General features: G+C 37.2%; 1 protein-coding gene across 1 annotated transcript in view; it reads left to right on the forward strand.

The window, feature by feature from the left end:
- POLQ (DNA polymerase theta) overlaps window positions 1–25285 on the forward strand; it is a gene marked incomplete at both ends in the record, with an annotated part of 114029 nt that overhangs the window by 29625 nt on the left and 59119 nt on the right. The window contains 3 exons of the mRNA XM_082654665.1: window positions 18964–19157; window positions 20037–20161; window positions 21456–21699. Coding sequence (XP_082510791.1) covers window positions 18964–19157; window positions 20037–20161; window positions 21456–21699 — 563 coding nt within the window. The remainder of the gene's footprint in view (window positions 1–18963; window positions 19158–20036; window positions 20162–21455; window positions 21700–25285) is intronic.

A 25285-nucleotide genomic window follows, 5' to 3' on the forward strand; every position in this document is an offset into this window, starting at 1 on the left:
GAAGAGAGTCAAGGTAGTCATCCAGTTTCCTCAGCATTCTGGAGTATTCCCTGGGAAGGTCACTTCTGTCTCGCCTCATGGAGAACCCTGGGAGAATTGGCAAGGCTAGACCACCAAGGGTCAGCTAGTAACAAAAAAGTGGGCGGGGCTCACAGTGACCAGTGTGTGGATCATGGCAGTGGCTCTGCATCTCTCCTGGCCACCTCACCCAATCAGAGAGGCCAGTAAGCGATTCCACTCACTGTGGCATCAGAATGATGTCCCCATCTGGCCAGGAAGCAGGGTGAGCAGTTCTGCCCAGCTGGCATCCCTGGCTAGTGGCCTGTGCATAATCCTCAATGTATATTTATACATTTTTATTTTTTATAATTTTGGGAGAATTTGTGGAGGGAAAAAGTAGTAACAGAGCCAGATTAAGAATGTGATTTATGAGCTCTTAATAAAGGTCATAATAAAAACCTTTTAATTAAAAAAAAAAAAAAAAAGAGAGCCAAGCCAGCAGCCCCACCAGACTGCAGAGCTTGCTTGCAGTCTTGCCTGACCAGGGACCCTGACTGTGGAACATAGCCTGGAGTCCTGCATGAACACAGAGTTCATCCTGTGGGCAACCCAACTGTGGAGCACAGTCTCTGTCTACACCTGAACATGGAATCCAGCTAATAGCACCAACCAGCCAGGGAGTACAGTTTGTTCCTGCCTGACCAGAGAACCCAAGCAGCAGCCCTCCCCAACCTCAGAGCTCAGCCAGTGGTCATGCCTATCCATGGACCCCAGCTAGCAGTTCCACCTGACCAGGCAGCTCAGGCAGTGGTCCTGCCTGAATGCAGAGCTGAGCCAGTGGCCCCACCCAACCAGAGGCCCTGCCTGCCCTCCTATGGACTCTAGCAGCTGGCCCTTTCTAGAGCCCCAAGCTAGCCTGACTAGTGAAGGTCTTTCTCTGCCAGAGCAAATGTGAGGATTGGAAGAGGAGACTGCTTCCTCAAATGCACAGACACCAACACCAGAATGCAAGAATAATGAAGAATCAGGGAAACATGACACCACCAAAGAAACTAATAAAGCTCCAATAACCAAACTTAAAGAAATAGAGATCTATGAACTGACTGACCAAGAATTCAGACTAATCCTTTTAATGAAGTTCAGTTACTACAAGAAAACACAGATAGGCAACAGAACAAAATAAAGAAAACAATACATGAACATAATGAGAAGCTCAACAAAGAAACAGAAACCGTTTTTAAAAAGCCCCCCAAGCCCCCTAAAACCCAGAAATCCCAGAGCTGAAGAATACAATGAGTGATCTGTAAAATTCAATAGAGAGCTTCAAAAGCAGACTTGATCAAGCAGAAGAAGGAATCAGTGAACTCAAAGATAGGTCATTTGAAATTATGCATCCAGAGGAGGGGGGGTGGGGGTTGGGGGGATGGAAAGAATGAAGAGTGAAAAAACCCTGCAAGACTTACGGGATGCCGTCATATACATTATTGAAGTCCAAGATGGAGAAGAGAGAGAGAAAATGGCAGAAAGTCTATTTAAAGAAATAATGGCTAAAAACATGCCAAATATGGCGAGAGATATGGACATGAAGCTAAAAGGACCCCAAACAGGTACAACCCCAAAATGACTTCATCTAGACACAACAAACTGTCAAAAATCCAAGAATCAGAATTTTGAAAGCAACAAGAGAAAAGACTCTTGTCATGTACAAGGAAACCTCAAAAGGCCATTAGTGGATTTCTTAGCAAAAACTTTCCAGAGAGAATGGTATGATATATTGAAAATATTTAAAGAAGAAAACTGCCAACTAAGAATGCTATACCAAGTAGTTCTGTCCTTCAGAAATGAAGGTAAGATAAAGACTTTCCCAAACAAACAAAAGGTGAGGAAATTCATCACCACTGGACGTGCATTATAATAAATGTTAAAAGGAGTTCTTCAAGCTGAAATGAAAGGATGCTAATTAACAGTGTAAAAACATATGAATGTATAAAACTCACTGGTAAAGGTAAATTTATAATCAGATTCAGAATTCTGAATGTAATGGTGGTATGCAAATCACTTTTATATAAAAGTTAAAGACAAACATTGAAAATAACTATAATTACAATAATTTGTTAATAGATACATAAGATAAAATGTAAATTGTAATATTAAAGGCATAAAATATGAGGGGATGGAGAAGTAAAAGCATAGAGTTTTTGTATAGCATCGAAGTTAAGTTGTTATTAGCTTAAAATAGGATTTTATAACTATGTATACAATGGAATATCATTCAGCCATAAAAAAGAAGGAAACCTTGCCATTTGTGACAACATGGATTAACGTGGAGGGTGTTGTGCTAAGTGTAATAAGCCAGACAGAGAAAGAAAAATTTTGTATGGTCTTGCTAATGGAGAATCGGAAAAGTTGAACTCAGAAACAAAGGGGAATTGTGGTTGCCAGGGGCTGGGGTATGGGGGACATGGGGAGGTGTTGGTCAAAGGGTACAAACTTTCAGTTAAAGGCATACCTCCTCGTTTTATTGCACTTTGCTCTGCTTCATTGCGCTTTGTAGATACTGCATCTGTTTTTTAGAAATTGAAGTTTTGTAGTAACCCCACATTAAACAAGTCTTTTGGTGCCATTTTTCGAACACCATTATTTTTATTTTTTATAACTAAAAATTTTATTTTTATTTATTTATTTTTGGCTGTGCCTTGCGGCTTGAGGGATCTTACCTTGCGGCTTGTGGGATCTTAGTTCCCCCACCAGGGAGCGAACCCCGGCCCTCAGCAGTGAGAGCATGGAGTCCCAACCACTGGACCGCCAGGGAATTCCCTAACAGCATTATTTTTAGATTAAGATGTGTGCATGGTTTTTTTAGACATAATACTATTGCATACTTAAGAGACTACTTTTATATGCACTGTTAAACCAAAACATAACTTTTATATGCACTGGGAAACCAAAAAACTTGTGTGGCTCACTTTATTATGATAATTGCTTTATTGCAATGGTTTTTTTTGTTTTTTTGTTTTGTTTTTTTACATCTTTATTGAAGTATAATTGCTTTACAATGCTGTGTTAGTTTCTGCTTTATAACAAAGTGAATCAGTTATACATATACATATGTTCCCATATCTCTTCCATCTTGTGTCTCCCTCCCTTCCACCCTCCCTATCCCACCCCTCTAGGTAGTCACAAAGCACTGAGTTGATCTCCCTGTGCTATATGGCTGCTTCCCACTGGCTATTTTACGTTTGGTAGTGTATATATGTCCATGCCACTCTCTCACTTTGTCACAGCTTACCCTTCCCCCACCCCATATCCTCAAGTCCATTCTCTAGTAGGTCTGTGTCTTTATTCCTGTCTTACCCCTAGGTTCTTCATGACCTTTTTTTTTTTTAGATTTCATATATATGTGTTAGCATATGGTATTTGTCTTTCTCTTTCTGACTTACTTCACTCTGAATGACAGACTCTTGGTCCATCCACCTCACTACAAATAACTCAATTTCGTTTCCTTTTATGGCTGAGTAATATTCCATTGTATATATGTGCCACATCTTCTTTATCCATTCATCTGTTGATGGACACTTAGGTTGCTTCCATGCCCTGGCTATTGTAAGTAGAGCTGCAATGAACATTTTAGTACATGACTCTCTTTGAATTATGGTTTTCTCAGGGTATATACCCAGTAGTGGGATTGCTGGGTCATATGGTAGCTCTATTTGTAGTTTTTTAAGGAACCTCCATACTGTTCTCCATAGTGGCTGTACCAATTCACATTCCCACCAGCACTGCAAGAGTGTTCCCTTTTCTCCACACCCTCTCCAGCATTTATTGTTTCTAGATTTTTTGATGATGGCCATTCTGACTGGTGTGAGATGATATCTCATTGTAGTTTTGGTTTGCATTTCTCTAATGATTAATGATGTTGAGCATTGTTTCATGTGTTTGTTGGCAGTCTGTATATCTTCTTTGGAGAAATGTCTATTTAGGTCTTCTGCTCATTTTTGGATTGGGCTGTTTGGTTTTTGGTTATTGAGCTGCATGAGCTGCTTGTAAATTTTGGAGATTAATCCTTTGTCAGTTGCTTCATTTGCAAATATTTTCTCCCATTCTGAGGATTGTCTTTTGGTCTTGTTTATGGTTTCCTTTGCTGTGCAAAAGCTTGGAAGTTTCATTAGGTCCCATTTGTTTATTTTTGTTTTTATTTCCATTTTTCTAGGAGGTGGGTCAGAAAGGATCTTGCTGTGATTTATGTCATAGAGTGTTCTGCCTATGTTTTCCTCTAAGAGTTTGATAGTTTCTGGCCTTACATTTAGATCTTTAATCCATTTTGAGCTTATTTTTGTGTATGGTATTAGGGAATGTTCTAATCTCATACATTTACATGTAGCTGTCCAGTTTTCCCAGCACCACTTATTGAAGAGGCTGTCCTTTCTCCACTGTACATTCCTGACTCCTTTATCAAAGATAAGGTGACCATATGTGCGTGGGTATCTCTGGGTTTCTGTCAGGTTCCATTGATCAATATTTCTGTTTTTGTGCCAGTACCATACTGTCTTGATTACTGTATCTTTGTAGTATAGTCTGAAGTCAGAGAGTGTGATTCCTCCAGCTCCGTTGTTCTTTCTCAATATTGCTCAGGCTATTCGGGGTCTTTTGTGTTTCCATACAAATTGTGAAATTTTTTGTTCTAGTTCTGTGAAAAATGCCAGTGGTAGTTTGATAGGGATTGCATTGAATCTGTAGATTGCTTTGGGTAGTAGAGTCATTTTCACAATGTTGATTCTTCCAATCCAAGAACATGGTATATCTCTGCATCTATTTGTATCATCTTTAATTTCTTTCATCAGTGTCTTATAATTTTCTGCACAGGTCTTTTGTCTCCTTAGGTAGGTTTATTCCTAGATATTTTATTCTTTTTGTTGCAGTGGTAAATGGGAGTGTTTTCTTGATTTCACTTTCAGATTTTTCATCATAAGTGTATAGGAATGCAAGAGATTTCTGTGCATTAAATTTGTATCCTGCTACTTTACCAAATTCATTGATTAGCTCTAGTAGTTCTCTGGTAGCATCTTTAGGATTCTCTCTCTCTATATAGTATCATGTCATCTGCAAACAGTGACAGCTTTACATCTTCTTTTCTGATTTGCATTCCTTTTATTTCCTTTTCTTCTCTGATTGCTGTGGCTAAAACTTCCAAAACTATGTTGAATAAGAGTGGTGAGAGTGGGCAACCTTGTCTTGTTCCTGATCTTAGTGGAAATGCTTTCTGTTTTTCACCATTGAGGATGATGTTGGCTGTGGGTTTGTCATATATGGCCTTTATTATGTTGAGGAAATTTCCCTCTCTGCCTACTTTCTGGAGGGTTTTTATGATAAATGGGTGTTGAATTTTGTCAAAAGTTTTTTCTGCATCTATTGAGATGACCACATGGTTTTTCTCCTTCAGTTTGTTAATATGGTGTATCACATTGATTGATTTGCGTATATTGAAGAATCCTTGCATTCCTGGAATAAACCCCACTTGATCATGGTGTATGATCCTTTTAATGTGCTGTTGGATTCTGTTTGCTAGTATTTTGTTGAGGATTTTTGCATCTATGTTCATCAGTGATATTGGCCTGTAGTTTTCTTCCTTTGTGACATCCTTGTCTGGTTTTGGTATCAGGGTGATGGTGGCCTTGTAGAATGAGTTTAGGAGTGTTCCTCCCTCTGCTATATTTTGGAAGAGTTTGAGAAGGATAGGTGTTAGCTCTTCTCTAAATGTTTGATGGAATTCACCTGTGAAGCCATCTGGTCCTGGGCTTTTGTTTGTTGGAAGATTTTTAATCACAGTTTCAATTTCAGTGCTTGTGATTGGTCTGTTCATATTTTCTGTTTCTTCCTGATTCAGTCTTGGCAGGTTGTGAATTTCTAAGAATTTGTCCATTTCTTCCAGGTTGTCCATTTTATTGGCATATAGTTGCTTGTAGTAATCTCTCATGATCTTTTGTATTTCTGCAATGTCAGTTGTTACTTCTCCTTTTTCATTTTTAAATCTATTGATTTGAGTCTTCTCCCTTTTGATGAGTCTGGCTAATGGTTTATCAATTTTGTTTATCTTCTTAAAGAACCAGCTTTTAGTTTTGTTGATCTTTGCTATTGTTTCCTTCATTTCTTTTTCATTTATTTCTGACCTGATGTTTATGATTTCTTTCCTTCTGCTAACTTTGAGGTTTTTTTGTTCTTCTTTCTCTAATTGCTTTAGGTGCAAGGTTAGATTGTTTATTCGAGATGTTTCCTGTTTCTTAAGGTAGGATTGTATTGCTATAAACTTCCCTCTTACAACTGCTTTTGCTGCATCCCATAGGGTTTGGGTTGTCGTGTCTCCACTGTCATTTGTTTCTAGGTATTTTTTGATTTCCTCTTTGATTTCTTCAGTGATCACTTCGTTATTAAGTAGTGTATTGTTTAGCCTCCACGTGTTTGTATTTTTTACAGATCTTTTTCTGTAATTGATATCTAATCTCATAGCGTTGTGGTCGGAAAAGATACTTGATACAATTTCAATTTTCTTAAATTTACCAAGGCTTGATTTGTGACCCAAGATATGATCTATCCTGGAGAATGTTCCATGAGCACTTGAGAAAAATGTGTATTCTGTTGCTTTTGGATGGAATGTCCTATAAATATCAATTAAGTCCATCTTGTTTAATGTATCATTTAAAGCTTGTGTTTCTATTTATTTTCATTTTGGATGATCTGTCCATTGGTGAAAGTGGGGTGTTAAAATCCCCTACTATGAATGTGTTACTGTTGATTTCTCCTTTTATGGCTGTTAGTATTTGCCTTATGTATTGAGGTGCTCCTATATTGGGTGCATAAATATTTACAATTGTTATATCTTCTTCTTGGATCGATCCTTTGATCATTATGTAGTGTCCTTCTTTGTCTCTTGTAATAGTCTTTATTTTAAAGTCTATTTTGTCTGATGTGAGAATTGCTACTCCAGCTTTCTTTTGGTTTCCATTTGCCTGGAATATCTTTTTCCATCCCCTCACTTTCAGTCTTCATGTGTCCCTAGGTCTGAAGTGCGTCTCTAGTAGACAGCATATATATGGGTCTTGTTTTTGTATCCATTCAGCCAGTCTGTGTTTGGTGGGAGCATTTAATCCATTTACATTTAAGGTAATTATCAATATGTATGTTCCTATTCCCATTTTCTTAATTGTTTTGGGTTTGCTATTGTAGGTCTTTTCCTTCTCTTGTGTTTCTTGCCTAGAGAAGATCCTTTAGCATTTGTTGTAAAGCTGGTTTGGTGGTTCTGAACTCTCTCAGCTTTTGCTTGTCTGTAAAGGTTTTAATTTCTCCATCAAATCTGAATGAGATCCTTGCTGGGTAGAGTAATCTTGATTGTAGGTTTGTCTCCTTCATCACTTTAAATATGTCCTGCCAGTCCCTTCTGGCTTGCAGAGTTTCTGCTGAAAGATCAGCTCTTAACCTTATGGAATTCCCTTGTGTGTTATTTGTTGTTTTTTCCTTGCTGCTTTTAACATATTTTCTTTGTATTTAATTTTTGATAGCCTGATTAATATGTTTTTTGGCGTGTTTCTCCTTTGATTTATCCTGTATGGGACTCTCTGTGCTTCCTGGAGTTGATTAATTATTTCCTTTCCCATATTAGGGAAGTTTTCTATATAATCTCTTCAAATGTTTTCTCAGTTCCTTTCTTTTTCTCTTCTTCTTCTGGAACCCCTATAATTCGAATGTTGGTGCGTTTAATGTTGTCCCAGAGGTTTCTGAGACTGTCCTCAGTTCTTTTCATTCTTTTTTCTTTATTCTGCTCTGCAGTAGTTATTTCCATTATTTTATCTTCCAGGTCACTTATCCGTTCTTCTGCCTCAGTTATTCTGCTATTGATCCCTTCTAGAGTAGTTTTAATTTCATTTATTGTGTTGTTCATCGTTGCTTGTTTCATTTTTAGTTCTTCTAGGTCCTCGTTAAATGTTTCTTGCATTTTCTCTATTCTATTTCCAAGATTTTGGATCATCTTTACTATCATTATTCTGAATTCTTTTTCAGGTAGACTGCCTATTTCCTCTTCATTTGTTAGGTCTGGTGGTTTTTATCTTGCTGCTTCATCTGCTGTGTGTTTTTCTGTCTTCTCCTTTTGCTTATCTTACTGTGTTTGGGGTCTCCTTTTTGCAGGCTGCAGGTTCGTAGTTCCTGTTGTTTTTGGTGTCTTTCCCCAGTGGCTAAAGTTGTTTTAGTGGGTTGTGTAGGCTTCCTGGTGGAGGGGACTAGTGCCTGTGTTGTGGTGGATGAGGCTGGATCTTGTCTTTCTGGTGGGGAGGTCCACGTCTGGTGGTGTGTTTTGGGGTGTCTGTGGACTTATTATGATTTTAGGCAGCCTCTCTGCTAATGGGTGGGGTTGTGTTCCTGTTTTGCTAGTTGTTTGGCATAGGGTGTCCAGCACTGTAGCTTGCTGGTCGTTGAGTGAAGCTGGGTGTTGGTGTTGAGATGGAGATCTCTGGGAGATTTTCACCATTTGATATTACATGGAGCTGGGAGGTGTCTTGTGGACCAGTGACCTGAACTTGGCTCTCCCACCTCAGAGGCACAGCACTGACTCCTGGCTGCAGCACCAAGAGCCTTTCATCCACACGGCTCAGAATAAAAGGGAGAAAAAGTAGAAAGAAAGAAAGAGGATAAAATAAAATAAAATAAACTAAGATTAAATAAAATAAAGTTATTAAAATAAAATATAATTAATGAAGAAAAAAAATTTTTTTAAGTAAAAAAACAAAAGAAAAAATGGACAGATAGACCCCTAGGAAAAATGGTGAAAGCAAAGCTATACAGACAAAATCTCACACAGAAGCATACACATACACACTCACAAAAAGAGGAAAAGGGGAAAAAATAATAAATCTTGCTCCCAAAGTCCACCTCCTGAATTTGGGATGATTCGTTGTCTATTCAGGTATTCCATAGATGCAGGGTACATCAGGTTGATTGTAGAGATTCAATCCACTGCTCCTGAGGCTGCTGGGAGAGATTTCCCTTTCTCTTTGTTCGCACAGCTCCCGGGGTTCAGCTTTGGATTTGGCCCCGCTTATGCGTGTAGGTCGCCGGAGGGCGTCTGTTCTTCGCTCAGACAGGACAGGGTTAAAGGAGCCGCTGATTCGGGGGCTTTGGCTCACTCAGGCTGGGGGGAGGGAGGGGCACGATGAGGGGCGAGCCTGAGGTGGCAGAGGCCGTCGGGACGTGGCACCAGCCTGAGGTGCGCCGTGCTTTCTCCCGGGAAGTTGTCCCTGAATCCCAGGACCCTGGCAGTGGCGGGCTGCACAGGCTCCCCGGAAGGGAGGTGTGGATAGTGACCTGCGCTCGCACACAGGCTTCTTGGTGGCCGCAGCCGCAGCCTTAGCGTCTCTCATGCCCGTCTCTGGGGTCTGCGCTGCTAGCCACGGCTCGCGCCCGTCTCTGGAGCTCCTTTAAGCAGCGCTCTTAATCCCCTCTCCTCGCACACCAGGAAGCAAAGAGGGAAGAAAAAGTCTCTTGCCTCTTTGGCAGGTCCAGACTTTTCCCCGGACTCCCTCCCAGCTAGCCGTGGTGCAGTAACCCCTTCAGGCTGTGTTCACGCCGCCAGTCCTAGCCAAGCCCTAGCCTCAGCTCCCAGCCCCGCCTGCCCCGGCGGCTGAGCAGACAAGCCTCTCAGGCTAGTGAGTGCCAGTCGGCACCGATCCTCTGTGCGGGAATTTCTCCGCTTTGCCCTCTGCACCCCTTTTGCTGTGCTCTCCTCCGTGGCTCCGAAGCTTCCCCACTCCACCACCCGCAGTCTCTGCCCCTGAAGGGGCTTCCTAGTGTGTGGAAACCTTTCCTCCTTCACAGCTCCCTCCCACTGGTGCAGGTCCCTTTCCTATTCTTTTGTCTCTGTTTATTCTTTTTTCTTTTGGCCTACCCAGGTACGTGGGGAGTTTCTTGCCTTTTGGGAGGTCTGAGGTCTTCTGCCAGCGTTCAGTAGGTGTTCTGTAGGAGTTGTTCCACGTGTAGTTGTATTTCTGATGTATCTGTTGGGAGGAAGGTGATCTCCGCGTCTTACTCTTCCGCCATCTTCCCCCTCTTCCCTCTATTGTAATGTTTTGAACTGAACCCAGAATATCCCCAATGTATGCCTGTGTAAGATGAATAAGTTCTGGGAATTTAATGTACAGCATAGTGATTTTAGCTAATAATACTGTATTGTATACTTGGAATTTGCTTACGGAGAGAATCTTACCACACACATGCACACAGTGGTAACTATGTGAGGTGATAGATGTGCTAATTAACTTGATTGTGGTAATCATTTCACAGTGAATACATATGTCAAATCAGTATATTGTACACCTTAAATATATGCAATTTCATTTGTCAATTATGCCTCAATAAAGTTGGGAAGGGGGAAAGAGCAAATGCATGTGTTTTGATAGGCAAGAGAGTGGGGGGTAAATTTGAAATTATAAGAATTAGGAAGGCTTATCAAGAAATGTATTTCAATAAAAACACTATATAGAGGCGAGCAGAGGAGAAATTTCTGGACAGGGCCTTCCTTCCGTCCCCCCTTCCAGTGAACATGTGTACTACGTGGGTGATAATGTGTTCAAAGTTCTGTGCCTGAGAATGTGTCTAAGGAGAATCTCAAAGCTGGTCTTACCAGTTATCTGGCATGGCCTTATAAATAAGTCTCATTTATTTTACATTGGTTATGATTATGGGCTCTAGAGTCAGACTGCCAGTTTCCTTCTATGAAAATTAGATTTAATGCAAGTTACTAAAATAATTGCTGATAAAACATGTGAGTGAGACTTCTGTAAAACTCTGAAAAAAAATTATAATCTATATGGGAAAACAACTAGAAGGATACTGTTCACAGAGTATTTTGCAATTTTCTTTAATGTCTAATTTCACTTGACCAAAAGAGTAACTGGATTTATGAGACAATGTATTGTGGGTATGGTTTACATAAGAAAGCCATGGTAAATTCTAATCAATAGACTCAAACTCAAAAGACCTTAACCCTATCTCAAAAAATTGCCAAGTTAATGTACATTTATTTTTTTAAATAAAACATTTAAGTTTGCATGTACTATTTTGTTTTTTGAATATTTAAAACATTTATGTGATTCAAAAGTCAGAACTATATAAAAAGGAATACCCAGTGAAGTCTGGCAGCTATATATGTCAATGCTCTGCATGCCGTTTCCTCTTACCTTCATAGATAATTGTTTTCATTAGTTTCTGGTGTATGTCTTTTTCATTGTATAAATATTAGCAAGTGCTAATAAATATTAGCAAGTCCTTAGATACAGTCTCACTTTACCTTTCTTATTCAGAGGATAGTATTCTATATACATTACTTTGTACCTCTTTTTCCCCTTTAACAATATATCTAATATATCTTGGAAATCACTCTTTGTCAGTTCATGGGATTTTTATTCTTTTTATATCTGTATAACCCCATTGTGTATGTGGATAATCCATTGTTTATTCAGTCAGTTCTCTGATGGATATTTGAGTTGTTCCCAGTATTTTGGTATGGCAAATGATGCTGCAGTGAGTAACTTTGGCATATATTATTGTTTAGTTTAGTTTTGATGGAGGTGTATCTTTGCAAAAGAATCCTAGAAGTATGATTACTGGGTCAAGTGTAAAGACATAGGTGATTTTGGTTTTGCATTGCCCTCTATAGCGTTTATATCATTTTCCAGTTTTACCAGTGCTATATGAGAGTGGTTATTTTCCCACAACCTCATAAATAAAATTATATTGTCAAGCTTTTACATTTTTGAGTGTACTTTTAATTTACACTTTTTATTATGAATAAATTTGAACATTTTTTCTATATGTTTAAGGTAGTATTCTTTTATTTTCTATGAGTTGTCCATGTCTTTTGCACATTTTTCTATTGTATTTTTGGTCTTTTTCTTAAGTTTTAACAATTCTTTTACATATATTAGGGAGAGTAGTTCTTTGTGGTATAAATATTTTTCTCCTAGTTTTTCACTTGGCTTTTGACTTTGTTTATTGTGTGTTTTGTATAGCATTTAAAAAAAAATGTAGTTGAATTTTGAACTTTAGAATCAGTGAGAAATGCTTTTCTTGTTCTGAGATTATAAATTCTCTCACATTTTCTTCAAGTAATTATATGATTGTAGTCCCTCTCTTTTGCGCTCTATTCCATTTAGAGTTTATTCTAATATATGGTTCTTCAATTTTATCTTTTTTCATAATGGCTATCTGTAGTCACATCTTTATTTATTAAAAAGATTTGTTTACACACAGTGACTGAAAAATTTTCTTCAGCTTTCATTTAACTTTTTTCTCCAATTTTTATGTACTAATTTGCATTTGTGTTTAGGTGCATTTCTAATTTCCATTTGTTGTTGGATATATTTCTATTTCATTTGTTGACCTGACAACAGACCAATTTTACCAATATGTACACTACTACCTCTGTTTTAATTAAAAGCTTTTGTTGTATTATCTAGTAGGGTTAGTTTCATTGCTCTCCTTTTTTAGTGTTCATAGGTATTCTTACTTACCTCCCTTTTCATATATCGCTTAGAATTAACTTGGTATTTTCATTGGTATTGTTAAATTTATACATTAACATGGAGGAGAACTGACTGACATCCTTTTTAATTTGATTGGTCTTATTTATGAAAAGAGATGTTTTTCTATTTCTTTCAGTCTACTTTGGGGCTTTCAGGAGTGTTCTGAAAATTTTCTCATAGGGAATTTGAGTTTTTTTTAAATAGCTGTGTTGCAATACAATTCACATAGTATATAATTTAAAGTGTACAAGTCAATGATTTTTAGTATGTTCACAGAGTTGTGCAGTCATCAACATCTAATTTCAGAACATTTTCATCACCTCAGAAAGAAACCCTGTACCCATTAGCAGTCACTCCCCATTTTCCTTCAACCTCCTCATCTTCCCCTACCCCTGAGCAACCACCAGTGTGATTTCTGTTTTTCTATAGACTTTCTATTCTATTCTTATTCATATAAATGGAATCATATAATATGTGGTCTTTTATGGCTGGTTTCTTTCACTTAGCATAATGTTTTCAAGGTTCATCCATGTTTTATCATGTATCAGTTCTTAAGTCCTTTATATTGCAGAATAATGTTTCATTGTAGAGATGTACTACATCTTTATCCATTCATCAAAATGATGGACATTTGATATGTTTTTACTTTTTGACTATTATGAGTAATGCTGCTGTTAACATTCATATTCAAGTTTTCGTGGACATATGTTTTGGATTCTCTTAGATATATTTCTAGAAGTAGAACTGCTGGATCATATGGTAACTCTAATTTTAACATTTTGAGGAGCTTCCAAAGTCCTAAAAAGCAGCTGCATAATTTTACATTACCATAAGCAATGTACAAGGGTTCATATTTCTCCACATCTCTCCAATGCTTGTTTTTATCTGTCTTTTTAAGTATATCCTTATGGGCTTGAAGTGCTATCTCATTATAGTTTGAATTTGTATTTCCCTAATGGGTAGTGACGTTGAACACCTTTCCATCTGTTTCTTGACCACATGAATATCTATCTTCCTTAGAAAAATATCTACTCAGATCCTTTGCCCATTTTTAAATTGGGTTATTTATCATTTTATTATTGAGTTGTAAGAGTTCTTTATATATTCTGGATACAAGTCTCTTATGAGATATATGATATGGAAATATTTTCTTGCATTCTGTGGGATGTCTTTTCAAGTTTTTGATTATGTCTTTTGAAGCACAAAGATTTTTAATTTTGATGACAATTAACAATGTTAAGTCTTCCAGTTAGTGTACATGGCTGTCTTCACATTTGTGTAGGTCTTTAATTTCTTTCAACAGTTTTTATAGTTTTCAGAGTACAAGTTTTATATGTCTTTTGTTAAACTTATTCTTAAACATTTTATTGTTTTTAATGCTATTGTAAATGGAATTCCTTTGTTAATTTTCTTTTCAGATTGTTTATTGAAATGTATGAACAATTTTTTAATATTTTGATCTTGTATGCTGCAGCCTATTAAACTTGTTCATTAATTTTAATAGTATTTTGGTGGATTCCTTAGGATTTTCTATATACAAGTTCATATCATTTGCAAATAGAGGTAGTTTTGCTTCTTCCTTTCCACTATAGATGAATTTTATTTCTTTTTCTTGACCTGTCTGGAATCTCTAGTTAAATATGAATAGAGATAGTGAGAGCAGACATCTTTGTCTTGTTCCTGATCTTAGAGGGAAAGTGTTCAGGCTTTCACCATCAAGTATGATGTTAGATGTGGATTTTTTGCACATAGCCTTTATCAGGTTGAGGAATTTACCTTCTATTCCTAGATTGTTGAATTTTTTTAATCACAAAAAGGTGTTAGATTTTGTGACGTGCTTTTTCTGCATCTATTGAGATCATCATGGGATTTTTGTCCATTATTCTATTGATATTACATTATTTGATTTTCAGATATGATATTAATCTTGAATTTTCTGGGTAAATCTCACTTGATCATGTTGTATAGTACTATTTACATGTTGCTAGATTTGGTTTGCTGGTATTTTGTTGAGGATTGTTGCATCTACATTCTTAAGACACATTGGTCTGTAGTTCTTTATTCTCATGATGGTTTTGTGTGGTTTTGAGGTAGTGAATGAATTAGGAAGTGTTCCTCTCTCTTTTTGGAAGAAATTGTGAAGGTTTGCTGTTAATTATTTAAACATTTGGTAATAGATTTCACCAGTCAAGCCATTTGGGCTTAGACATTTCTTTGGAGTACAATTTTTGATTACTAATTCAGTCTCTATTCTTGTTTCAGGTCTATTTAGATTTTCTATTTTTTCTTGAATCAGTTTTGGTAGTTGGTATGTTTCCAGGAATTTGTCCATTTCATCTAGGTTATCTAGTTTGTTGGTATTCAATTGTTCATAGTATTTTTTTATGATTCTTTTTATTTCTATAAGGCAGTAGTAGTGTCCCCTCTTCCATTCCTGATTTTAGTAATTTGAGTATTCTCTCTTTTTCTTGATCAGTCTAGCTAAAGGTTTCAGTATTGTTTCAAAGAACTGTTAACAATACATAAATAAGGAAGCCTGTCTTAGCAGCTTATGTAAGCAAACAAGAACTTAAGCCTTAGTCAATGCACTTGAATCCAAGAAAGTGAAACTTGAGAACAACCAATCACAAAAAGCCAACTAGGTTCTCCCAAATAAGGCAACTGCTGAAGCTATAACCAGTCCTGTAATTGCTTTGATTTTCTTCAGCATCTTCTCTTTAAAAACTTTGCCCCTAGCTCCTGTCCTTAGAGGACTCCTAACTGCCTTTGGTTTGGCACTGCCCAATTCTAATTGGTGCGTGCTCAAATAAACTCTTGAAAATTTTAATGTGTTTCAGTTTACCTTTTAACAGAACCTATTTTGGGTAGGTTGATTTTCTCTATTATTTTTTACTCTCTGTTTCATTAATTTCTGCTCTTTATAGTTTTTTTTTTTTTCCTTCTTGCTTTGGCTTTCCTTTGCCCTTCAATTTGCAGTGTCTTAAGGTGGAAGATTAGGATATTGATTTTAGATCTTTATTCTTTTTTAGTATAGGCATTTATAACTATAAATTTCTTTCAAAGCACTACTTTCACTGTATCCCATAAATTTTGGTATTTTATGTTTTCATTTTTTATCTTCATCTGTTTCAAGGTAGTTTTTAATTTCAATTGTGATTTCTTCTCTGACCCATTGTTATTTAGTAGCATCTTGTTTAATTTCTACATTGTGAATTTCCAAAATTTTTTAAAATTTATTTTTAATTTCATTCCATTGTCAGAAAACATATTTCACATGATTTCAATCCTTTTACATTTATTGAGGCTTGTTTTATTGCCTAGTAGATGGTCTGTCCTGGAAAATGTTCTATGTGGCCTCAAGAAGAATGTGCATTCTGCTGTTGCTGGTTGAAGTTCTACAGATGTCTGTTAGGTCTAGTTGATTTACTGTATCGTTTTCACCTTCTATTTCCTGTTGATCTTCTTAGTTCTTCTTTCCACTGTTGAAAGTGAGGGTATTTAAATCTTCAACTCTTATTTTTGAATTGTCTGTTTCTTCATTTCTGTCAAGTTTTGTTCATGTGTTTCAGAACCCTGTATGTATTTACAGTTGTTATGTTTGTTTGTTGGATGGGTCCTGTTGTCATTATAAAATATTCCTCTTCTGTGAACTTTTTTTTAGAAGTCTATTTTATCTGATATTAGTCTAGTTACTCTGGCTTTGTTATAGTTGTGGCTTGCATATTTTCACTTCCTTTTACTTTTGACCTGTTTGTATTTTTGAATCTGTAATGTGTCTCTTACAGACAGCATATAGTTGGATTCTGGTTTTTTTCTTATCCAATCTGTCAATCTCTGTCTTTGATAGATTATTTAGTCCATTTGCATTTCATGTTACTATTGATGTAGTTGGATTTACATCTTCCACATTTTGTCTGTTTTCTATATATCTCACGTCTTCTTTTGTTCTCTTGCACTTTTACTGATTTCTTTTGAATTAAGCAAAACTTTCTAGTATAACATTTAGATTTCTTTACTTTTTCTCTATATTTTTTGAAGTTATTTTCCCAGTAATTACTCAAGGGGTTAGCATATACAGCTTAAAATTTATACTTACTTAATCCCATTGAGATATAGAAACATTATTCTTGTATAGCTGTATTCCTATTCCTTTTTTTTTTTCTTTTTGGTGCTATTAGTGTTATACATGTTACATCTAATCTACATGTGTTACAAACCCAACAATACATTGTTATAATTGTTATTTTATACAATTTTATGTCTTTAAAGAAGCTGAGAGTAGAAAGGAGAGCAAATGTATACATATAAAATTTGTTATATTTACATTTTTATTTAAGATTTGTGCTTCCCTTTTTTTGTTTCTATGGATTTAGTTACTCTCTCTTGTTATTTCCTACTTCAATATAGCTTTGCTCCCATCTGCCTCCTTTGGGCTGTTATTGTCAAACATTTTGTATTTTTATATGTTTTATACATACTGTTTTGTACAGTTGCTTTTTAAAGTCAGTCAAGAGAAGAAAAGAGGGGAAATATGCAATAATACTGTCTTTACAAGTACCCATGCAATTACCTTTGTTGGCACTCCTTGTTTTTCTGTGTGGAATTAATATACTGTTTTGGGTCACTCTCTTTCAACCAGAAGAACTTTTCTTTAGTAGTTCTTGTAGGCAGATCTGCTAGCAACAAATTTTGTGTTTATCTGGGAATGTCTTTGTTATGCCTTTATTTTATAAAGTTAGTTTTCCTTTATATAAGATTCTTTGTTGACTTTTCTTTTCTTTCAGCAGTTTGAACACGTTGTTTCACAGCATTCTGTCCTCCATTGTTTTTTTTCTTTTTTTGCAGTATGCGGGCCTCTTACTGTTGTGACCTCTCCTGTTGCGGAGCACAGGCTCCGGACGCGCAGGTTCAGTGGCCATGGCTCATGGGCCCAGCCGCTCTGTGGCATGTGGGATCCTCCCGGACTGGGGCACGAACCTATGTCCCCTGCATCGGCAGGCGGACTCTCAACCACTGCGCCACCAGGGAAGCCCTGTCCTCCATTGTTTTTGATGAGAAGTCGGCTCTTAATTTTTTTTGGTTTCCCTTGTATATGATGCATTGTTTTTCTTTTGCTGCTTTCATGATTTTCTCTTGGTATTTTACATTTTGACTCTGATGCATCAGGGTGTGGGTCTTTTTGAGCTTTCCTAGTTGGAGTTCACTTTTAGTCTCTGGCATATGTAAAGTTTTCCGTTAAATTTGGAAAGGTTTTAGCCATAATTTCTTCAAATGTTCTTTCTGTTCCTTTCTGTCTTCTTCTGGTACTCTCATTATGCATATGTTGGTACACTTTAATGCTTCCCACATTTCTCTGAGGCTCTGTTCATTTTTTTTTTCCTTTTTTCTGACCTCTCAGATTACATAATCTTGATGGATCTATCTTCATGTTTGCTGATTCTTTATTCTGCCAGCTTGCATCTACTGTTGAGCTCTATAGTTAATAGTTCATTTCAGTTGTATTTTTTAACTCTAGAATTTCCATTTGGCTCTTTTTTTTTAATCATTTCTCTTTATTCATATTCCCTACTTGATGAGACATTGTCATCATACTTTCCTTTACATTATTAAGCATGTTTTTTTTTGTTGTTCCTGTTCTTTGACCATACTTATAATGTCTCTTTGAAGTCTTTGCAGATATTTCTGACATCTGGAACCCCTCAAAGGTGTTTCTTTTGCCTGCTTTTTCCCCTGTGTTTGGGACACATGTTTCTGTTTCTTTGAATGTCTCATTGTTTTTTTTTGTTGTTGTTGAATACTGGACACTTCAGATAATAAATATATTATAGCAATTGTGAATATTGATTCCTCTTTCCCCTCCCTGTATTTTCTCAGAAGTCATACAAAATACTTAAGATTGTATTTAACATCAGAATACCGAGATTAAAAGTGTCTATGATTAAAGTCCTTGGATTCTGTAAAATCCAGCTTGTGTGCTTAGTGGTCTCTTCTTTTCTCTTGTCAGTGAGTTGTTTGTGATTAAATGAAGTTTCCATATAAGTGAGGCATTATCACATTTAGAAATTTTTCCAAATACTGAAGACTTTGTTTGTTTGTTTGTTTGTTTTTTTGGTACGCGGGCCTCTCACTGTTGTGGCCTCTCCCGTTGCGGAGCACAGGCTCCGGACACGCAGACTCAGCGGCCATGGCTCATGGGCCCAGCCGCTCCGCGGCATGTGGGATCTTCCCAGACCAGGGCACGAACCTGTGTCCCCTACATCGGCAGGTGGACTCTCAACCACTGCGCCACCAGGGAAGCCCATGAGGCCTTTGTTTTTAACATGAAGTTTACGTTTACGATTTTGTCCCTTTTGTAATGCAATAGTTTTAGGTAATGAATGATGCTTCTTCCCTTTAGGTTACACCTGTGTTTGAGGATTGGACTACTATTGATTGGTATCGATTTTTCTGTTTATGGGAGAAGTTGCCAGCTTCTATGAAACGGGTGGCAGAGCTAGTGGGAGTTGAAGAAGGGTTCTTGGCTCGCTGTGTGAAAGGAAAAGTAGCAGCCAGAACTGAGAAACAGCACCGACAAATGGCCATCCATAAAAGGTAAATATCAAGGAGCCTGGACTATCCAGTTTTTAACACAGTATTGGATATACAGTAGATGTCCAGTTTATTGTAATCACTTTCATTGTCATTAAAATAAAAGTTTTGGCTGAATATAGTGAAAATTTTCAACTTCTTGTATTTACTGAATTTATTGATATTTTAGTTTCTTCTTTGTAGCTTATAAGAAGCCACTATATATCAAGACTTTTTAAAGTAGAACTCTTAATTACTTTCTTCCCTTAAAGAAGATATGATCAGAATTGCCAACTTAGTGTGGCTCCATTTGAGGATATGGTTTGTATCATCCTTTGAATTGATTTGTTACCAGTAGGGAAGAGCCAATTAAAAGATTCAGGTGGGGAAATTGTACAGGCTTTAGCTTCTTTGAAATATAATAAAATTATTTTTCTTAAAGCATTAGTCTCATTATTTACATCATAGTCAAGTGTAAATTTTGTAAGGATTATATACTTGGCTTATTTGTGGCACAATTGCCTTTCACATCAAAACTTCTTTATAACCAAATTTTGATTGAAATATGATTAGGTGATATAATTGTGTATCAAGTGTTCTTTAAAATTTTTGTGCCATCATATTTCTTGAACCCAGTCTCATTTCTTAAAATTAGTTAGCATTATTGAAATATGAACAAAATCTTTTTGTTATACAGATATTAGTTTTTTGCTATAGTACTAACGTATGTTAGAATTTACGAACATTGAGCTCTTTGTCCACTAATCCTATATCCTATTAGGAATCTTCTCACCTTCTCACCCTCTTACCTTTTTTGGTTCTTTCTTGTTTCTCAACATACATTGTACTTTCATAGTAGACATAAGTGACCTCTTACCATACTTTTGGTAATTTACTTTCTAGGTTTTTTACCAGTCTTGTGCTATTAGATTTAATCAGTGAAGTTCCCTTAAAGGAAATTAATCAGAAATATGGATGCAGTCGTGGACAGATTCAATCGTTACAACAGTCGGCTGCTGTTTATGCAGGTCAGTTAAACAAGTGTTCCCACATTTATTTAAGACTCTGTGGTTTGAGGTCAAGTTAAGATTACTTTTTTTCAAATTCCATTTTACTGTAGGTTTCTCTAAAAGTGAGGGGATCATGTTAAGCCATAATTTTGTATAGTTCCTGTCATCATCAAAACACCCAAAACTATGACTCCTGTGGGCTCAGTTACCCTGCTACAGAAGACTGGCAGCTGGCTGAGCGTCTGGATCTTGATCCCCTTCCATTCCCTAGCAACCTGCTGACCATCGCTCTTCTTTCTGTTTTTCTGTCTTTTTTTTTTTGGTGGGGGGAGCGTATTGTAAGAAGAAACAGACACAGTTCTCACTGGTCTTCATTTTTTCATCAAGTTATTGATTAATACTTGTTATTGTGGAAGATGGCAAGTGGAGAGGGCTTTCTGGACTTCTGTCTCATTGTTTTAAATATCTGTTCTCTAAGGAAATACTGGTCTTTCTTAATAAAATTAAACTCTTATCTTCTAAGCTAGGCAAACAAGGGAAGTTCTAGGTCTGATTTTACCAAGAAATCCTTAAGCCCTTAGGAGGGAAATCCTGGGCTGCTGGAGAGTGTGTTTACATGTGTAAGAAGTTTCATTGTGAAATTGTGTGCATGAGAGATTACCGAGGGAAAGATGCTAGGAGAGGGCAGTAAGAAGGGAGAGACTTACCCTTCAACTCACTGGCATCAAAGATCTCAGATTACCTCTAGGGTTAATGTTCTTGTAGGGAAGTGATTTTCTTAATGACTTGACACTTGGCTACTCTGGCCTCTTTATTTCAAGAGGGTATAGCTATCAAGCTGGGCAACCATTTTTTTTTTTTTATGAAATTATCAATGGGACTTTCACTCTTTGTAAATAATCCTCTCAGCACTTGACAATTTAAATTAGCTCTCTTGTTTTCCTCTAGGTGAAAAGAGTTCTTTACCTGTTTTAAGAGTTCTTTCTTCTTTAAAGAAAGTAAGGAAAAAAAAGAGAGAGAGAGGCAAACTAGTGAGGGCTTTTTGTTTGTTTTGTGTTTATGTGCTCTGCCTCAATTTTTTCAAATGCAAGTTCATGATTAAGAAAAAATGAGATGATATTTAATGTGTCTAGCCAATTAGCTAGGCCCTTAAAGATGTCTGCTCTCCTATTATTTTATACCTTGGGCCTGTTAAACTTTATAATTCTGCAGAAAAAATAACAACAACAGTGAAACAAAAATACATCTCAAGAAACGGAGAATTGGTCTAGAAAGAATTTTTAATTCAATAAATATTATATGAATATTCTAGGGATGATTACAGTGTTTTCTAACCGCCTGGGCTGGCACAACATGGAACTACTACTGTCCCAGTTTCAGAAGCGTCTTACATTTGGCATCCAGAGGGAGCTGTGTGACCTGGTCCGGGTATCCTTACTTAATGCACAGAGAGCCAGATTCCTCTATGCTTCTGGCTTTCTTACTGTGGCCGATCTTGCCAGAGCAGATGTTGCTGACGTGGAAAGTGTTCTGAAAAATGCTGTGCCTTTTAAAAGGTAAGAAAAAACCCCTTGTCTACATATGTTATTAAATGAAAACAGGTCAATTTGTAAATAATAGATAATATACTAAAATATTTTTCCCTTAGATAATATCGTGCCATATTTGGTATAAGTGGAAGAAAATGTGGCTCCTTTTCCCCTTGAGGATTACTTTTTTCTTTTTTTGTATGTTTAAAATATATTTTATGACTTTAAAGACACTTCTAAATGTATCATAACTCTCTCCTAGAAAGTTTGAGTAAAGTTAAGTTACCAATGTTTCTGCTTTGATGGATTTTAGTTCTCAGTATATATCCAGGACTCATCTTAGATTTTCTTCAGGCAAGAAAACTTTAAAATATACTCTTCTTGAATATTCTTTGGAATACTAGTCCCTCAAAAACAGTTTATGAGAAGAGGACTTCTTGATGTGTGTGTGTGTGTGTGTGTGTGTGTGTGTGTAAGTGTGTAACCAATTCATTGAATGGGCTGGACTCAGCATATTATCAAGGAATAGCTTAATTATTTTCTCAACCACTATTCTTTGAACTCACTGTTATATGGAATCTTAGCTAGATTCTATAGCTGTTTAGGCAGTTTCAAGTATTAACAGTTTTATTTTCAGGTTTTAAAAATTTGTCCTAAATTAGAGCATTAATCTCATTTCCAGTTCAGTGCTTCTTTCCTCTTTGGTTTGACACATGCTCTGAAACTTGAAACATGTGTGAAGGGATGGGAGCATAGTCAAAGAAAGGGCCTCACTGCGCAGTGCCATCTCACATCATGGGCTCTACTCCGTGTACTTCGGCAGCAACGGCAGGTGTGATTCCTACTAGTGGGCCCTAGTACAGCATGCACTACAGCCAGCATAGCTATAGCTGTATAGCTACCTCTACCTAGATTTTGAAGGATGAAATTGCTTGGAGTCTTAAGCATATGCAACCCAAGCAGAGAATGTGGAGCTGTGGGGGCAGGGTCATCCCCTGTGACCCCAGATTGGCAGATCCATTGGTGGGAGATTTTGTCACTTTGGGGTGTGCCTCTGGCTGAAACCTACATAGAGTATGCTTTAAAACCTACTTGTAAAGGTGTTGATCTCCTCTGGAGCCTGTGATTTTCACAGAATCTTTGGATATATTCATAGTTGCTTAGAAATATGTAATAAAAGACCTGAGGTGAAAAAATTCAGATGTGGGAGTATCTCTGTGGTAACAGCATACCACATATCATACTTAACCCTTCCAGGGAGTCATCTGAAGTCAGTACACGTTTTTAAAAATTTAATTGGAAAAAATTTGTAAACATATTTTGGAATCTCTTCTGTGTGATTCTAAGGCCATTATTGCCATGACTGTGATTCTTCTGAAAGCCCAGAACCTTCACTGATCAAAATTAATGAAACATAGTAATATGAGAAATCAACATTATCTGCCTCCTCATGTGACATACTGAGAAAGACACAACATTACTCCTGGAATATTTTTATCAAAAATGTCTAATGTAAATTTAACTGTAGAGAAACATCAGACAAACCTAAATTGAGAGACATTCTACAAAATAATTGGCCAGTACTTTTCAAAAATATCAAGGTCACGGAAACAAAGACTGAGGAGCTGATTCCAATTAAAGCAAGCTAAAGAGACATGACAACTAAATGTACCACCTTAATCTAGATTGGATTAGAAAAAGGACATACTTGGAACAATTGGTAAATTTTGAGTAAGGTGTGTAGATTAGATACAGTATTGTATTAATGTTAATTTTCTGAATAGAAACTGATGTATTTGGAGACTGGCCACCCTTTCAGTGCCCGGTACGTAAAAGCCAGAAAACCATCCACATTCAGATTGTCTCAAATAGCTTGCCATTACCAACAATCTGTAATGAATTACCTTGTGCATATGTATTTTCATATTGTTGGTGATGTTTCTTCAGAGTAAATTCCTAGATGTGAGATTTCAGAAGGTAAGTGCATATATATAGATTTATTAGATTCCAAATTGCTCTGCAGAAGGGTCTAGCCAAGTTACACTCTCACTAGTCTATTACCCCTCAGCTCACCAGTAGAATCCATTGTTGGATGTTGTTAAAAAACAAAATTCAGCTGAGTAAATTTGAAGATCCAACTAGCTTTATTAGGTGATTCATGAATTGCAGCATCCAATCTAGGAACTAGAAGGGGTTTTACTAAAAGATGGAAGGTTTTTGTAGGAAGAAGGATAGGGCAAAGGAGCTATTAGCAAAATAAAAGAAAGGATTATTTTTATACCAGGGCAGCTTTTTGGGGGTAAAAGGGAAAGGCAAGGGGGTTTTATCATGCAGATTGTATCTTGGGGGTGGGTGGGGGTGCGGGGGGGTGGGGAGGGAGGATGGACAGATTACCTCTTGGTGCTGACCAGGAAATTCTAGACTGGTTGATTAAGATTACATTTCTGGTGAAGGTCAAAACTGCAATTAGGTTAGGTATTAAATCTAGGTTTGGTATCATGGGCTTTAGCCATTTGGGGCCTGTGGCTTTTCTCTTTAACAGTTCCCTCCTTTTCATCATACTCTCAGCCTGAGAGATGTGATCAAAATTTAAGGCATTAGCTTCGCTCTCAACTACTGCTCTGCAGCTTTGTTGATCTTTGTTCTGCTATCCATAGGTCATGACGTCTTTGATGAACTCCTGTGATATTCACAGGCCATGACTTCAGGTTTGTTACCGAGTCCAAGCTTGTTCTGCTGCACAACAGACCAATAAATCAGGAGATGAGGTGTTGAGGCAAGGAATAGCGACTTTATTTGGAAAGCTGGGCATCTGAGAAGATGGCAGACTAGAGTCCTATAGAGTACCATCTTATCTGGGTCTGGATGCTAGTTTCTTTTATAGAACAGAGATGGGGAGGAGGTGAGGAAGTAAAGTAAAAAGGCTCTAAGTCTTGCAAAATATCTTCTGGTTTGGCCAGCGTCTGGGAGGAGATGTGTTAATTTCTTCTTTCTTGCAGCCATTCACGGGCGGGCAGGGGCAGGGTGTTTCCCTGTGAGCTGAATGAAGGCACTTTGGTTTAACATTGAGGCAGAGGGGCAGGGTTCCCCAAGGGACGCCACTATGTATGCTTATAGCTATAAAGAGCATCCTTTTAGTGATTATAGTCACAAAAGCAACAGGAAGCAAAGGTTAAAGTAAAAGAAACAGATCCAACATGGAGTCAGATTTTGTTCTTCCCTGTTACAGGTTCACAATTTTTAAGGTGGCTGTTCTCCTCATTTCTTTTCTGATGTTCCACTCAGGGAGATCACTTCTCTGCTGGTCAGTGGCTGTGAACATGCATTTAAAACTTTTGAGAGAATCCAATGTGCTGATGTTTATGACAGCTATAAATAGGATAACTCCCAGTATTTGGGGTGTGCTTCAGAGCCATAGTCCCCAAGACCCAAACCAGTCAAAGACACTGTTGAAGGAGTCACCCTTTTAAGCCAAGTGGCTTACTCAGTGATCTTACATAATTAAGTTTCAGCTTCACCAGAAGTGTCAATCCAGGTACAACAGATGGTATTGGTCATAGCACAGACACTTCCCTGCTCAGCTAAAAGATTATCAAGGGCTATCTTATTATCA

This window comes from Grampus griseus (genome assembly GCF_964374135.1).
Source record: "Grampus griseus genome assembly, chromosome: 5".
Taxonomy (NCBI): domain Eukaryota; kingdom Metazoa; phylum Chordata; class Mammalia; order Artiodactyla; family Delphinidae; genus Grampus; species Grampus griseus.